Source organism: Vipera berus (assembly GCF_964194415.1).
Source record: "Vipera berus genome assembly, chromosome: 2".
In the NCBI taxonomy this organism is placed as follows: domain Eukaryota; kingdom Metazoa; phylum Chordata; class Lepidosauria; order Squamata; family Viperidae; genus Vipera; species Vipera berus.
This window is the reverse complement of record NC_138203.1, coordinates 100,797,451-100,812,768: the sequence shown is the minus strand read 5'-3', so window position 1 is coordinate 100,812,768 and position 15,318 is coordinate 100,797,451. Positions and strand designations below refer to the sequence as shown.

The 15,318-nt window shown below is 41.9% G+C and overlaps 1 protein-coding gene across 2 annotated transcripts in view; it reads right to left on the bottom strand.

Moving 5' to 3' along the window:
* The window catches only part of NCBP1 (nuclear cap binding protein subunit 1), a 37,494-nt gene extending 24,565 nt beyond the window's left edge, over positions 1-12,929 (bottom strand). The window contains exons 1-4 of one of the 2 annotated variants that reach the window (XM_081317157.1): positions 12,659-12,929; positions 3,988-4,061; positions 1,985-2,085; positions 1,101-1,257 (exon numbers count right to left, since the gene is read on the bottom strand). In XM_081317157.1, coding sequence (XP_081173283.1) covers positions 1,101-1,257; positions 1,985-2,085; positions 3,988-4,061; positions 12,659-12,692 — 366 coding nt within the window. In that variant the 5' untranslated portion in view covers positions 12,693-12,929. Of the gene's footprint in view, positions 1-1,100; positions 1,258-1,370; positions 1,706-1,984; positions 2,086-3,987; positions 4,062-12,658 lie in introns of those variants that run through there. The other variant, XM_081317158.1, reaches the window with a different exon arrangement.
* Between the last annotated feature and the right edge of the window lie 2,389 nt (positions 12,930-15,318).

Here is a 15,318-nt window from a genome sequence, read left to right as displayed (position 1 = left end):
ACCACCTTTGCAGCATCCCCATGGTCACATGATCAAAATTCAGATGCTTGGCAACTGGTTCATATGTATGACTGTTGACCTTCCGACAAGCAAGGTCAATGGGGAAGCCAGATGCACTTATCAACTGGGCTACTAACTTACCAACTGCAATGATTCATTTAACAACTGTGGCAAGAAAGGTCGTAAAATGGGGCAAAACCCACAACAAATGTCTCACTTAACAACAAAAAAATTGGGCTCAATTGTGGTCGTGAGTCAAGGACTCCCTGTATTGTATGATTACATGAATTTACATTTTTTTTACCTTTACAGCCCACATGGAGAGCTCTTCAAATTTACTGAAAACCAATCTAACTATAGGTAGCCCTTGACTTATAATTGTTTAATGATATTTTAAAATCATGATGGCCTTGGAAAAAGGGATTTGCCATTTATCCTCACGCTGATGACAGGATTGCAACTGGGGCACTTGACAATCAGTTCACATCTTCGACCAGCTGCAACACCTTGCAGTCACGTGATTGCAAGTTGTAATCTCCCTAGCCACTTTCCAACAAGCAATATTAATTGGGAAATCTGGTTTCAGTTAACCACACAATTTGCTTAATGACCATATGATTTGCTTAATAGCTAAGGTAAAAATGATTGTCCAATCTCTTCTTAAAAACTTCCAGTGTTGGAGCACTCACAACTTCTGGAGGCAAGTTGTTCCACTGATTAACTGTTCTAACTGTCAGGAAATTCCTCCTTAGTTCTAGGTTGCTTCTCTCTTTGATTAGTTTCCATCCATGGCTTCCTGTCCTGCCTTCGGGCGCTTTGGAGAATAGCTTGACTCCCTCTTCTTTGTGGCAGTCCCTGAGATATTGGAACACTGCTATCATGTCAACCCCATAATCCTTCTCTTCATTAAACTAGACATACCCAATTCCAGCAACCGTTCTTTATATGTTTAACCTCCAGTCCTGATTCTGTTAATGTTTTAATAAATCATCACATCAAATGATTCACTTGAGAAATGTGATGAGTGAAATTCTAGTCTCAGTTGTGGATATATGTCGAAGGTAATGTGCAAAAGTTCTTAAGGTATGAAAACAACTTACTAAACAGACAGCTTCATTGTATAGGTTGGCTTTCAAACATTCTTTCAGTTGACGTATCATCGCTTCTACAAACTCTCCACCAAAATTGTAGTTTCTGGCATTCAGCAAGCCAACAAGAGTTGTGTAAATGGTCATCTTCTGTGGTAACAGACGTGCACTGAAGTTTTTTTCACAAAAGAGAGAGAAAGTAGTATCAGACAATAACTCTGACCAAAACTGTGATCTCATTACTCCTATCTATAGTTAATTCAAGCTATTTGGGATGCATACCTTTTGAGAAGAAGCAGTATACCCCATTAAAAAATAAAGATACTGCTAGAGTCAATTCAGTTTTCATCCAATGTTAATACTGCAATTCCAACTGGAAAATCAAACTCAAATCATACGTAATATGCATAATCCTCCATTGTTCGGATGTTGTCCCCCAATCCCAAGTTTAATTCAGTTTCAGAATGAGAAGGCAATATGTTCCTTGCAAAGGAGGTCATTAGTTGAAAGGAGAAGATGTAATGAGCAACAAATCAGACAAAAATGTAATCCTTTCTTTGAACTCTTATGAAAAGTCCAGAGCAAGCTTGCACTGCGAATCGCATCTCAACGTATTGCTGCAGAAGACAATTAAGAGAATTGTATTGCTGTTACTGAGCCCGAATGATCAGCAATAGGGAATCATTTTGACACTGCTGCTCCTTCTTTGCTCTCCTTCCTAATTATCCATATTGCATCCAAGTTTCAAAAATGCTTTAAACAGGATAAAATATGCAGGCATACAATATATACAATAAAATGTTTTGGAAAGGTGACCTTTTTGCAAAAGTATTTAAAAACCTTTACTGTTAAGTACTGTATTATCACCTAAATCCATAAATCTTTTGCATACATACACTGTGCAAAGGAGTTTCAGTATTTTGCTTTTGTAGTTTGGTAGATCTGCCTCCAAAACTCCAGCCAAGCCTTCTATTCTACTTTCCAAAGAGAAAAGACTCTGAAGGGAATAAAATATTTAAGAAATCATTATTAAGCATAATATATCAAGATTTTCTTTCCTTCCCTGGACTGCAGTGGCTACGGCAGTCATTCTGCCATGTCACCAGAAAGTTTTGGAATTCTACTTCTCCCACATTTAAGGAGATGAAGGTTTTCTTAGAAAAAATGATTGCATCAAGTTTTTGGGATGCTTCTTTAAAAAAAATAATGAAGTAGCATCTCATTAAAATTTAATCTTGGAAGGGCTCTGAACTTAAGATGTGGGACTACATGACCCCTGGAGGGGTCACCTCATCACACGTTAAGCTTGTGAAGCTATTGCCCCAGTTGTAGAAAATTTTTTCAAGGAGGAAGTAATAGAAAAGGAAGCACATCCCTTCAACTTGACATATTGCCCTTTAGTGAATATGTCATTTGACCAGTGAATAAATAAAAATTTGCTCATGCTTAATATATAATATAAAATGTGTGCATTTCTTTCCTAGTTCCAATGGTTAAGAAAAAATAAGTGCTCTGAGGTTGGGCACCCAAAAAATTAGCTCCCTTCTGTTCTTAGGGAAAATGGCTTCATCTTTAATATTTCTGAAGGCCACCCTGCAGAGATGCTGGCTCTGAATAATGAGAAATAAAGATTCCTTTTCATTGGTACTTGATAAACTGATCAGCAAACTTTGATGAACTCAAGTTACCCTTATTCATAGTTAAAAGTCATACAAGTGTAACTTGTTAAACTGTGCATTAAAATAAAATTCCTTTATTAAGGAAATGTAAAGATATTAATATAATCACCACATATTTTATCAATAGTGATGATAAACAATAGCTGCAGTGCCATGGAATTGAATGGCTAATATTCATACCACTGTGACCTTATACATTATTTTTACATATTTCAAAAACAGCAGTAATTCCTCTGTGTAGCAAAAATGTGGAAATGAAATTTCATAACTGTAAGTTGATTTACACATTTTTATTTTAGTCTTGTAGCTTAGTGTTATCCACTTCAGGAATGAGTTCATTGTGTTTCAACAAAATGATCTCACAGCAATTTCAATAAATACTTCAATAAATTAAAAACTTTAATTGCACTAAATATAATAGCAGATTTATTTGCCTTGCTGATTATTACTTTATATTTAATTTTTTGCCTAATGGAAACACGCAGAATTTAGTGTTTGGTTGGTCAACAAGTAGACGCTATTTTCATTTCCTTATTCTCACTAGTAAATGCTGGCACAATGCTCCGTGTCATATTCTGTTTCTTTTCGTTTTATGGGCTATTTTAAGTCACTATTTTTTCTCCACTGAAGCAAAACGTATAATTATTGAGATTTTATACGGATAAAGTGCATTATTAATAGAAATTCATATACAGTGAGCATTGAGAGGACTGCAGTCTAACAAGGCCACAGAGTAATAACTATATGATTGAGTGTTTCTAATATAAAAATACTGAAAAACTCTAATCAGTCCAACAGGAACAACTGATCAACTTAGCAGCCACGTACAACACTACCTTGGTACTCAACTGCTTTGAAACTCATCAAATTTGGTACTCAACACATTTTGATGTGAAAATTTTGTCCCAGTATTCATCATTTGTTTGGTACTCAACACACAAGCTAGAACTTGTCAGTGTCAGCTGCCTTGTGACTCGCTACATTATTCCTTATGGGAAAAATTTGTTAGGTACTCATCATGCCTCCCGGAACCAATTAACGCTGAGTATTGTGATATCACTGTAATGTTTTCTTACTATTAATTAGAAAACTGAAAAATCAAGTAGAGTGGAATTGACTGCTGAAACAGAACATTATTCATCCATCCATTCAAAATTTCAGTATTTGTATTGTGCTCAATAAAGAAACCACAAAAACATGAAGATGCTAGTCTTCCATACCTTTTCTCCCACTTTGCTTATTAGAGATTCCAATCGTTCTGCAATAGATACTTTCCTTTTCTTGTACGGTAGTTCTATTTCAGTGAGACAAAATAGAAACACCGTTTCAGGAGGAAAAATGAGGTGCCAGTAAAGTGTGAGAGGCTGTCTCAATTATAATACAGTAGTAAGATTCAAACATATTTCCACAATTTATTCCAGTAAAATGACATATTATCTGATGGTACATTGCAATGATCCCATTGTTTACCTAGAAAAAAAAAGATTTTTTCCCCCCACAGTTCAGTTGCACAGTTTTGTCCTTTGGAATCTTGACTAGAATAATTTGTTAATTAATAATAACAGAAGTCTGTTGTTTTCCTCCCCCTCCATCTTTTTACACAGATGAAAACAAGAACCAATTGTTCCTTTATTTTTCTTTAATTGACCTATAATAAGCTGCATCAGAATTCTTTCAACTGAAGAGGTAAGAAATATTGAACAAATCAAAGTACAAGTCAGAGTATTATTATTATTATTATTATTATTATTATTATTATTATTATTATTATTATTATTATTATTATTATTATTATTATTAAATGAAGTGGCGGAAGGTAGATGGGTGGCCACCATGATGTCCCCTTCTAATTCTATGTATTCTGCATTTTTGAAGGAGGAATCAAATCCCAGACTGGGGAAACAAAGAAACAAAATTTTACAAAAGGAGTAATTCACAGGAAAAGATCTCCTAAAACCAAGTCAAGCTAATTTTTTTTTAAAATGTAAAGCCAAAGTAAAAACCAACACATTTTGTGCCAGTCATATAAAATAACACACACTCCAAAGAAAAAGGAGATTTCTTGTGTGTGTGTGTGTGTGTGTGTGTGTGTGTGTGTGTGCACACAATTAAGCAAGCCAATACAAGCTAAGGAACCATTCACAGCTCTCATAATTTGGTTTAATGCTAGGAGAAAAGGAGCCAAAACCCAGTCAAGCTAAGGTGAAAATGGAAGAATATCTAAACCTATATACAGGTAGTCCTCGACTTACGACCACAATTGAGCCCAACATTTCTGTTGGTAAGTGAAACATTTGTCAAGTGAGTTTGTCCCCATTTTACGACTTTTCTTCCCACAGTTGTTAAGTGAATCATTGTAGTTGTCAAATTGGTCACACTGTTGTTAAGTGAATCTGGCTTCCCCACTGACTTTGCATGTCAGCAAGTCGCAAAAGGGAACCCCATGACCCTGGGTCACTGTAACCGTCATAAATATAAGTCAATTGCCAAGCATCTGAATTTTGATCACATGACTACCGGGATGCTACAAAGGTTAAGTGTGAAAACTAGTCACAAGTCACTTTTTTGAAACTTTGACGGATCACTAAACGAACTGTTGTAAGTCGAGGACTACCTGTAACACACTTTAAAGTTCTCTGTTTACAAGAAAGCATTGAGGAATATGCAAGTATTCGTATGGCTTTTCATTTCAAGGCCCAACAGCTAAGTAGGACATGTAAAATTTTAATCAGTCTAGCCACCTGGAAAGGAAAATGCTAGCTGCCAAGATCCCTTAGTCTTCCGCTATATCTGTGTAACAAATGAGGCAACCCATGTGAATCACATGGATTCTACCCACATTTCATTTGCAGTCTAACAATGCTAATTGTTTTTTTCTTCCACCCAATCGTATATGATTCTCAGAGATTGCCTAGATTGCCTAGTATAATGGTTAAGGCATCAGGTTAGAAACTGGAAGACTATGAATTGTACAGAAGTTCTGCTTTAGGTATAAAACCAGCTGAGCAAACTTGGGACAGTCACTTTCTCTTTGCCCTAAGAGGGAGGCAATGGCAAATCATTCTGAAAAAAAACTCTTGCCAAGAAAACTGCAGGGATTAGTCTAGGCTAGGGGTAAGCAACCTCGGCTCTTTTACGACTCATCCAGCTTTTTGGCACAAGGGCTGTAACTTAAATAAGTTCTCAGAAAACAACAAAGATATTTTCCCTTCATTTTAGCAACATCTTCATAGGTTTGACAAGTTGGGAAAATTTACCATCTGGCTCTATGGTCAGAAGCTGACTTTCTTGGTTATCTCATTATTTATGAGTAATATGCCCAGGTTTTATACTATGAATATCTAGCCACATGATATATATTATGCATTTCCTCCCTACAAAAGGCGATACCTTACCTTGGACCAAATAAACCTGAAATTAGTATCAACTTATCCATGAGATGCCCTGAAGATATCTAGGTACATACAATTCTGCTCTGTCTATAGAATCTGCTACCTTTATATAGCTGATTAAGTGGGAGAAGGCTTAACCAAACTTGTGATTTTGCCAACTTTTTTTGCAATTATTCGCAAGTACACAATGGCCTCCTTGGATCTCAACCATAAAATGGGATGGAAAATCAAACTCTTTCATTCAGCTCATTTGTTTTGAAAAATCAGCTATGCCACCCACACCCAGAAAGAACTGAAGAAAACAAAAAAAACAACAACAGGTCTACTACTGGTACTACAGGAATAGTTATGCTGTTATCTGTCTTGCAATTCATTTCCATGTCAGGTTGTATGTGCGTACTTAAGAGAAGGGAGTGCTAACAATTGAACATGGGTACTACAAAGCACCAACACACAGTTGCAAAAAGGGCCAACAACAAATTATGGCTGTACTCACTTGGGAATGAAAGTTAAGTTTAGATATAATCCTAAAATGTGCTCAGAAATGGAAGTGTCTGTTCTCCTCTTCATAACTAATGCCAGAAAATCAATTGTATGAGAAATCATGATCCAAATGCCAGTGTTGGAAGAAAAGTCTTCATTGTGGTTCAGTCCAGGCTGGGAACAAACATGGCGACTGCTTTAGGAAGAAGGTTGTAGTTTTTTGAAGAGGTGAGCTAGACAGGAAGATGGTCTGGCAGACCTTGAGCCTGATTTGAGCCTGATTTCCTGCCTCTTCCAAGATCCTTTGAGGAAATATATTTTCCTGCCCTTTTATTATTTCCTTCTCTGGGGGGCTGACTTCCCACACCAGGAAGAACCCAGTGTGTGAAATATGGCCTCTGGCTGCCATTATATGCTAAAGGTTATTCCTTTCTTTGATTCTCAAACCTAGAGTGTCTATTGAAGGTGTGGACAGTTAGATCTGTGACACTAACATACTTATTGTTACAATAGTATAAAACTGTGTACTTCCACCAAAGGGGCTTATCAATTGGGAAAGAAATGTATATATAGTTGATTAGAAAATTGTGCAATAAAGATTTATTTCTCTTAAGCAATTTTTCTCTCCAGTTCAATTTTTTCCAGAATATTCACATTAATAATCCCAGGCTCAAAAGTCTGTAATAATAACAACCAATCTAAGCATCTGGTTGACTGTGCAACCAACCATAACAACTGCCATACAATAACCCAGGCTTAACAGTTGTTGATAAGACAAAATGTCTGGGTACTGGACACTGCAATACATAAAGAAACTGAGAAAAATTAAAAAAAGACCTGCAACACAAGTAGAAAGACTATGGCAAAAGAAAGCAAAGCTGGTACTAACAATAGGAAACTTGGATGCAATTTTAAAATATCTGGAGCACCAGTTTAATACTGACAAAATCTCCATTGGTCAATTACAAAAAGCAGTTTTACATGGAATAGCTTATAGTTTGTGATGATACCTTTTAGTATTATTAAGCAAACAGGTTCTTGGGAAGAGTCAGTAAGAGGACAAAAATGGCAAATTCAGTCTAAACATCTGCCTGTGTGACTAAACATAATTGTTTTTTGTTCCTAATCTCATATGGAAACCTGCAATGGATTTTCTGCACTGGAACAGTGACATCTATTTGCACATATAATGGGGAAGAACAGGCTCCAGCTCAACCCGGCCAAAACTGAGTGGATCTACGTACCGGCATCTCGACTTGTCCAAGAGGTTCCATCTTTGGTTATGGGAGAAGAGGTGTTGCCTCCCGTTGATAAGGCACGCAATTTAGGCGTCCTCCTGGACTCACGACTCAGTTTTGAAGATATTGGAGTCGTGGCCAGGGGGGCATTTGCCCAGGTTTGCCTGGTGCGCCAGTTGCACCCCTATCTGGACCGAGATGCCCTACGTACGGTCACGCATTCACTCGTTACCTCCCGGATAGATTACTGCAATGCTCTCTACATGGGGCTGCCCTTGAAGACCACCCGGAGGCTTCAGCTGGTGCAGAATGCGGCCGCGCGGGTAGTGATGGGAGCATCCCAATACTCTCATATTACACCCCTCCTGCGTGAGCTACATTGGCTACCAGTTGTCTTCCGGGCGAGATTTAAGGTGCTGGTACTTACCTTTAAAGCCCTACATGGCTTAGGCCCGGGATATTTGCAGGACCGTCTGCTTCCGGGGACGACTTCCCATCGCCCAGTGCGCTCACACAGAGAGGGTCTCCTAAGGGTGCCGTCGGCCAGACAATGTCGGCTGGCGACCCCCAGGGGGAGGGCCTTCTCTGTGGGAGCACCAGCCCTTTGGAACCAACTCCCCCTTGAGCTTCGGATGGCCCCGGACCTCCGGTCCTTTCGCCGCGACCTCAAAACTTTCCTCTTCCATCAGGCTGACCTGGATTGACGATGGGTTTTTAAATACCGTATTTTCCAGCGTATAAGACGACTTTTTAACCCATGAAAATCACCTCAAAAGTTGGGGGGTCGTCTTATACACCCAGTCGTCTTATACGCTGGAAAATCAGCGTCTGGCGGGAGCCGGCAGGGCAGTCCTGCGCACGCGCGCACTCCCCGGCTGCTCCTTAGCAGCTGGGGAGTGCACGCGTGTGCAGGACTGCCTTGCCAGCTCCCGCCCGAGGCTCTTCCCTCTTGAGGCAGCATCACTCCCTGGCTCCTAAGGAGTCCTCGGGGATGCTGCCTCAACTGTCCTGCATTGCCCCCATTCGTCCTCCTTTCCAATTCTCCAAATCCTCCTTTGCTTCATGAATTAAGGCTAAGCAACGTGGAAGGGAAGCGGTATTAATTACACATTAAGGCACCCGGAGTGATGCTCGTCTCTGCCTCATTTTATTTCAACAATCTGTTTGGGGGGGAGGGGTAAGTATCGAAAGGTCATCCCATTCACCAATGGTTTATTTGGACACGAATCTTCGTATAAACATAAACCCACCTTATCCTACAGCAGTTACAAGCACCCAAAGGAGGAATTCAACAACGATTATAGAGATCTCTCCAAGAGGGAAGAGAGCAACATTAACCCCTCCCTCTCCCCTCGGACGCGCGACTACTCTTCCCCCGCTAGCAAAGAAAGGGCTCCTGCTCAAGTAAGCCCGCCGGCAGTTGGAAAGGGAAGAGTCAGAGGGGCATCGAAGGCAAACGCGCGTGCAGGCTCTGATTGGTGACTTCTCGCGCAGGCGCCCGAAGGCCGGAGCCAAGTAGGCCGCGGGGCTTTTTGTCAAGGAAACGCCTGTTTACAGTTGTTGCATCCTTCTCTGCTTCCACCGCAACCGCCTTTTCTCTCCCCTTAGAAGACTTGCATGTTTTCGCTGTCCACGTCTAGTTCCAGGCAGGCGAAGAGTCATGCCTGTACGCTGGAAGGTGAGAGGGCGCTGCCGTCGTGTACTCGGCGAGAGGCTCTCCCCTCTTTTCCTAAGAAGCTTTAAGCTCTAGACAAACGCTCGGCTTCCGTTCTTTATCTCTCCTCTCCTCTCCTCCCCCCGCGCATACTTGGTATTGGCCGTTGTATTATGGTCGTTTCAAGAGAAGCGCCCATTGTTGCCACTTCGGGGGTTTGTTCTGTCTTCATCAGGAAATAATTCGGGTCGGCAGCTGCTGGTTGTCTCGCAAACCCTCACAGGACTTCCCTGCCGGCTCCCGTCCGACGCTCTTCCCTCTTGAGGCAGCATCCCCGAGGACTCCTTAGGAGCCAGGGAGCGATGCTGCCTCAAGAGGGAAGAGCGTCTGGCGGGAGCCGGCAGGGCAGTCCTGCACACGCGCGCACTCCCCAGCTGCTAAGGAGCAGCCGGGGAGTGCGCGCGTGCGCAGGACTGCCCTGCCGGCTCCCGCCAGCCTGCCCTGCGATTTTCCGGCCTATAAGACTGAAAATCATCTCAAAAGTTGGGGGGGTCGTCTTATACGCCCAGTCGTCTTATACGCCGGAAAATACGGTATGTTTTAATTTTTAACTGTGTAGTTAATTTATTTTGGGGCTGTTATTTAATTCTTTTTTAATTTTTGTATTGTTGTTTTTTATTGTTGTTAGCCGCCCTGAGTCCTTCGGGAGATAGGGTGGCATATAAGTCCCAAAAATAAAATAAATAAATAAATAAATAAATATAAACATTTCAAAAAACTGAAACTGGGATGTTGTAAGACAGAAGTAAAAAAAGGCCTCTAAACCATTCCAGAGTAAAATCTTTCATATCCACCCAGGACGCTGCCACATATTTTTATTTTTTGCATCCATGTTTCTGATGTTACAGAATTAGCCTGGATACAAATATTGTCAAAGGACTAACTAATCTAGCTATTTTTTAAAACTGTATGCAAATAGAATCCTGGGTGGAAATAATCTCTTCCATCTCACTACAGATAGTCCTTGACTTACAACAGTTTCTTTAGTGTTCGAAGTTACAACAGCACTGGAAAAAAGTGACTTATGACCATTTTTCACACTTACCACCTTTACAGCATCCCCACAGAGACATGATCAAAATTCAGATGCTGGGCAACTGGTTCATATTTATGACGGCTGCAGTGTGCCAGGGTCATGTGATCATCTTTTCTGACCTTCCGACAGGCCAAGTGTATGGGGAAGCTCGATTCACTTAACAACCGTGTTCCTAACTTAACAACTGCAGCGATTCAACTGAACCACTCTAGCAAGGAAGGTCGTAAAATGGGGCAAAACTCACTGAACAAATGTCTCAACAGAAATTTTGGGATTCAACTCTGCTCGTAAGTCGAGGACTACCTGTAACGTAAGGAGACCCAAGATTTTTGCCCCCAGGACAAAATCTTGGGATACCCTGGAAACTCCCGATTGAAGAGCAGTGGCATGTCTGACACCCAGCTTTTTATCTCAACTCCAAACAATATCAGTGATGCCCTAGACGTGATGTCCCGCTGCCTGAAAGCGGTCCGGGAATGGATGGGGAGAAACAGGCTTCAACTGAACCCGGACAAGACTGAATGGCTGTACGTACCGGCAAGCCAGGATATTCAGAACGTCCCATTGCTTAACATCGGGGACAAGTTACTACCCCCTGTTGATAGGGCCCGCAACCTGGGTGTCCTCCTAGACTCGCAGCTCTCCCTGGAAGACCACATAGGAGCTGTGACCAAGGGGGCCTTCTCCCGGGTTCGACTAGTTCGCCAACTACGGCCTTATCTGGACCTGGATTCCTTACGTACAGTCACCCATGCCCTTGTGACCTCTCGCCTAGACTATTGTAACGCTCTCTACATGGGGCTGCCCTTGAGATCCACTCGGAAGCTTCAACTGGTGCAAAGTGCAGCGGCACGGACACTCTTGGGAGCCTCCCGATACTCCCATATCACACCTCTCCTCCGTGCGCTGCACTGGCTTCCGGTTGCCTTCCGTGTGAAGTTCAAGGTGCTAACAATGACATACAAAGCCCTACATGGCATGGGTCCGGACTACCTACGGGAGCACCTTCTGCCAATGTCAGCACCCCACCGTCCTGTGCGCTCCCACAGAGAGGGCCTCCTCAGGGTGCCACCGCTCAAGGAATGTCGGCTGGTGGCCCCCAGGGGGAGGGCATTCTCAGTGGGTGCACCAGCCCTCTGGAACAGCTTGCCAACCGAAATCCGGATGGCCCCCGACCTCCGTACCTTCCGACGCGACTTAAAAACTTTCCTGTTCCAGCAGTCCGGCCTGGCATGATAGCTTTAATTGGGGTCACAGTTTTGTTTTTACTATTTTTTATTGTTTTTTATTGTTCAATCTGTATACCTTCCTTCCTCTGTACACCGCCCCGAGTCCCTCGGGAGAAGGGCGGTTTATAAAAACTAATAAATAAATAAATAAATAAATAAATGTCTACTTCAGATCTCAGGACCCAGCGAGCTGAGCTTTTTTCTTCTGACTTGGCCAATCCAAGCACAGAAGTTTTTTTAAAATTTATTTTAATTCCATTTATATCCCGCCCTTCTCCGAAGACTCACGGAGGCTTACAAGCTTAGCAGTAACCTTCATTCTATGTATATGCCTGCTTATTAGGGCTTTCACACACACACACCCCAAGCGGCATTATTACCAAGTCAGCTTAATTGCCCCCAACAATCTGGGTTCTCATTTTACCTACCTTGGAAGGATGGAAGGCTGAGTCAACCTTGAGCCTGGTGGGATGCGAACCTGCACTGTCAAACAGCTGGACCAGGGGTAGGCAACCTCGGCTCTTTTATGACTCATGGACTTCAACTCCCAGAATTCCTGAGCCAGCTATGCTGGCTCAGGAATTCTGGGAGTTGAAGTCCATGAGTCATAAAAGAGCCGAGGTTGCCTACCCCTGAGCTGGACCGAGGCTATGGGGGAGGCCCCCATGATTTACCGCACTTCCTCCCCAGAAGCGCACCTGGAGAGCGCCAAGGTCTTCCGGAGCAGCAACGGCGCGGGCGCAAGGAGAAGGCGGCCTTGCAGGGCTTTCGCCCTCCGCTTCCCTCCCCTCCGGCTCACCGTCGTTCTCGTCCCTGTGCCGCCTGCGCGACATGGCTCGACCCTCCCTCCGGCTCGGCGGACGACCTTAGGGGTGCTCTCGGGGCGGAAAGGGGCTGCCGGCGCTACGGCCCGACGACGGCAGCAACCGACACTCGGAGCCTTCGCCGGAAGTCGTCGTCGCCGCCGCGCAAACGCCCCCACCCCCACGAGAAACACAGCGAGCGAGCGAGCATGGAGCGCGGACCTCCGCTTCTCTCCGCCCTTCGTTGTTTCCGGCCTGCCGGCAGGTTCTTCCGGTCGCCTCTGGCGGGGAAACCAGAGAGGAGTTCGGGAGTGGGACGGAATAGGAACAGTGGCAGCACTTCCGGGTCAGGTCAAGGCTAAGGGACGATCTACCACTTGGGAGACTTCCTGAGAAACGCAAACAAACAAAACGCTCCCCGTCCCCTTCCCCTCCCGTAGCGCGCGAGGCGTCTTTGTTGTGCTTCTTTAGGGGAAAACAAACAAAACCGATAATGTAGGCTCCTGATATTTTAAAGAAAGGATGCGGGGATACCTATACCAGGGGTCATGCTGGCTGAGGAATTCTGGGAGTTGAAGTCCACAACTCATAAAAGGGCCAAGCTTGAAGACCCCTGACCTATACCAACGGAAACAAATTCAGAGTCAATCTCCAAGATATCGCTCAGTTATTCTTTATTATGGGGCGATAATTAAATTCTGTAAGGTGGTTTTGTTATTTTTTTCCCCATAGGGAATCTTCTCAAGATCTTTGTGACCTCAACCTACGTTCTGCAGTGAAAGTGATTTCGAGAAAGGGCAGAATATAAGCCTTAAATGTCTACTTTGTAGTTAAAAATACAGAAAACAGTTGCGGCCATGACTGATACACTTGAATGTCAGATTGCCTTACTTCATAATTTTTTCCATCTCTTCTAAAAAAAATAAAATCATTGCAAACAAAACTGAAAAATAGGCAAAACATTAAGTGTACATTCAAAAGGATAAAAGACAAAAATATTAGCTTTCTGAATAAAATGATTTTTTTAATATGTGTTTTGAATAGGTTTTATCTTTTAACTATGTGTCAGCGGAGTGGAGTGTCTTGTGTTTTGTACCATGCAATCTGCCTTAAGTTTGTTGTTATTGTAGCTTATTTGGAAAACTGGTTTAGCATTAATAGGTCAAAGTGAAGAATTTTCATGGTTGCAGTTGTCCATATACTTTTTTGAAGTCATTTAATGCACATGCTGGGATTATTACATGCCAACCCAAAGAATGCTGCCTCCTTAACTTATTCCTCCTTCATTTGTATACTAGTTTCTCCTGCTATTTGCGTTTTCTGAGAATCTCTTATACTCTAAACTTGTCATGATTACAAGCTCTATGCAATTCCCCCCCACCCCCTCTGTTCAATCTTGTCCAATTCTCTCAGAGACACCAGAACAAGTACCAGCAGTTTCCTTGGCAAGGTTATTCAGAAGTGCTTTGCCATTGTCTTCTTCCTAAGGCTGAGAAATTAAAGCTTCCTGGACATTTTATTTGTCTCTAAACAACTGAGTTCTTTTTGTTTCTCCTCCCCCTTCCCCACATGTATTTTGGGAGCTTACAGGAATCATACCCCTAATTGTTTCTGCTAACTTTTCCATTTCCTTATTACAGCTATAGCATATGTCTTTTAGGAGTTCAAAGGTAAATTTTATGTTAACAGTGCAGGTGGTTTTGCAGATCACCCCAAATTCTGTTCATTTCTTAAAAAATAAAAATTATTTTATTTGCTTGAGGCCCGAATAACCACACACACACACACACACATACCACCCTCCCCTCTATTTATCTTATTCCTTGTTTAGTCAGCTGTGGGGTTTGAACATTCTTTTTGATAAAGTAGCTTGGCCGATATCCTGATATAATACCATTTTATTTCCTTCCCAATTTATTTCTTCCAGCAAATGTGCCTTTTGAATAATGTTGTCTCTCATGGGAGCCTGAGAAATGTTTTTCTGGTGTCTTTGTATCTTTGTCACTTAGATGAGATGGGCAGTATAGAAATGTGATGAATAAAATAGACAAATAAATAAACAAAAGTTCTATTTAAATTTCTATGTCAAATACACTCTGTATGAGAGAATATATGCTTAGATAGCTGTTTGAGCTATATTAGACATTTGTTTCAATAGTTCCTTAAACTGTTTATTATTCTAGTTTGTTTTCATATACCTGTCAAATCCTCTGCTGTCTGTTATGGACTTTTCCAGGTACCAGTTTTATTCTTACTTACATTACCTGATCAAGTCCTTGATCAAGCTAGAGGCAGCATGTTACCAAAATGACTTACCTTAGGTATCTTATTCTAGAGATCTTCATCGATTCTTTAATCCTTATTGCTGGAGGAGTGCTAAGGCTCACATATTAATACACATATAAATGCACTATGAAGAATATTAAAAGAAACATAATCCTGTATATTTCGAATCTTATCTTGAGATATACTATAGCTCTGTGGGAGACTTATTACCAGCCACAAGGATTGTGTCTTATATTTTCTCTGTGCATATTAATACGCTACCACAATGACATTTGACTTCCTATTGAACACCAACACCTTGGATCACAGCAAGCTAGATTAAACGAGTGGAAGATAATGATTCCTAAATGTTCAGCTCAACTCCTTGGAC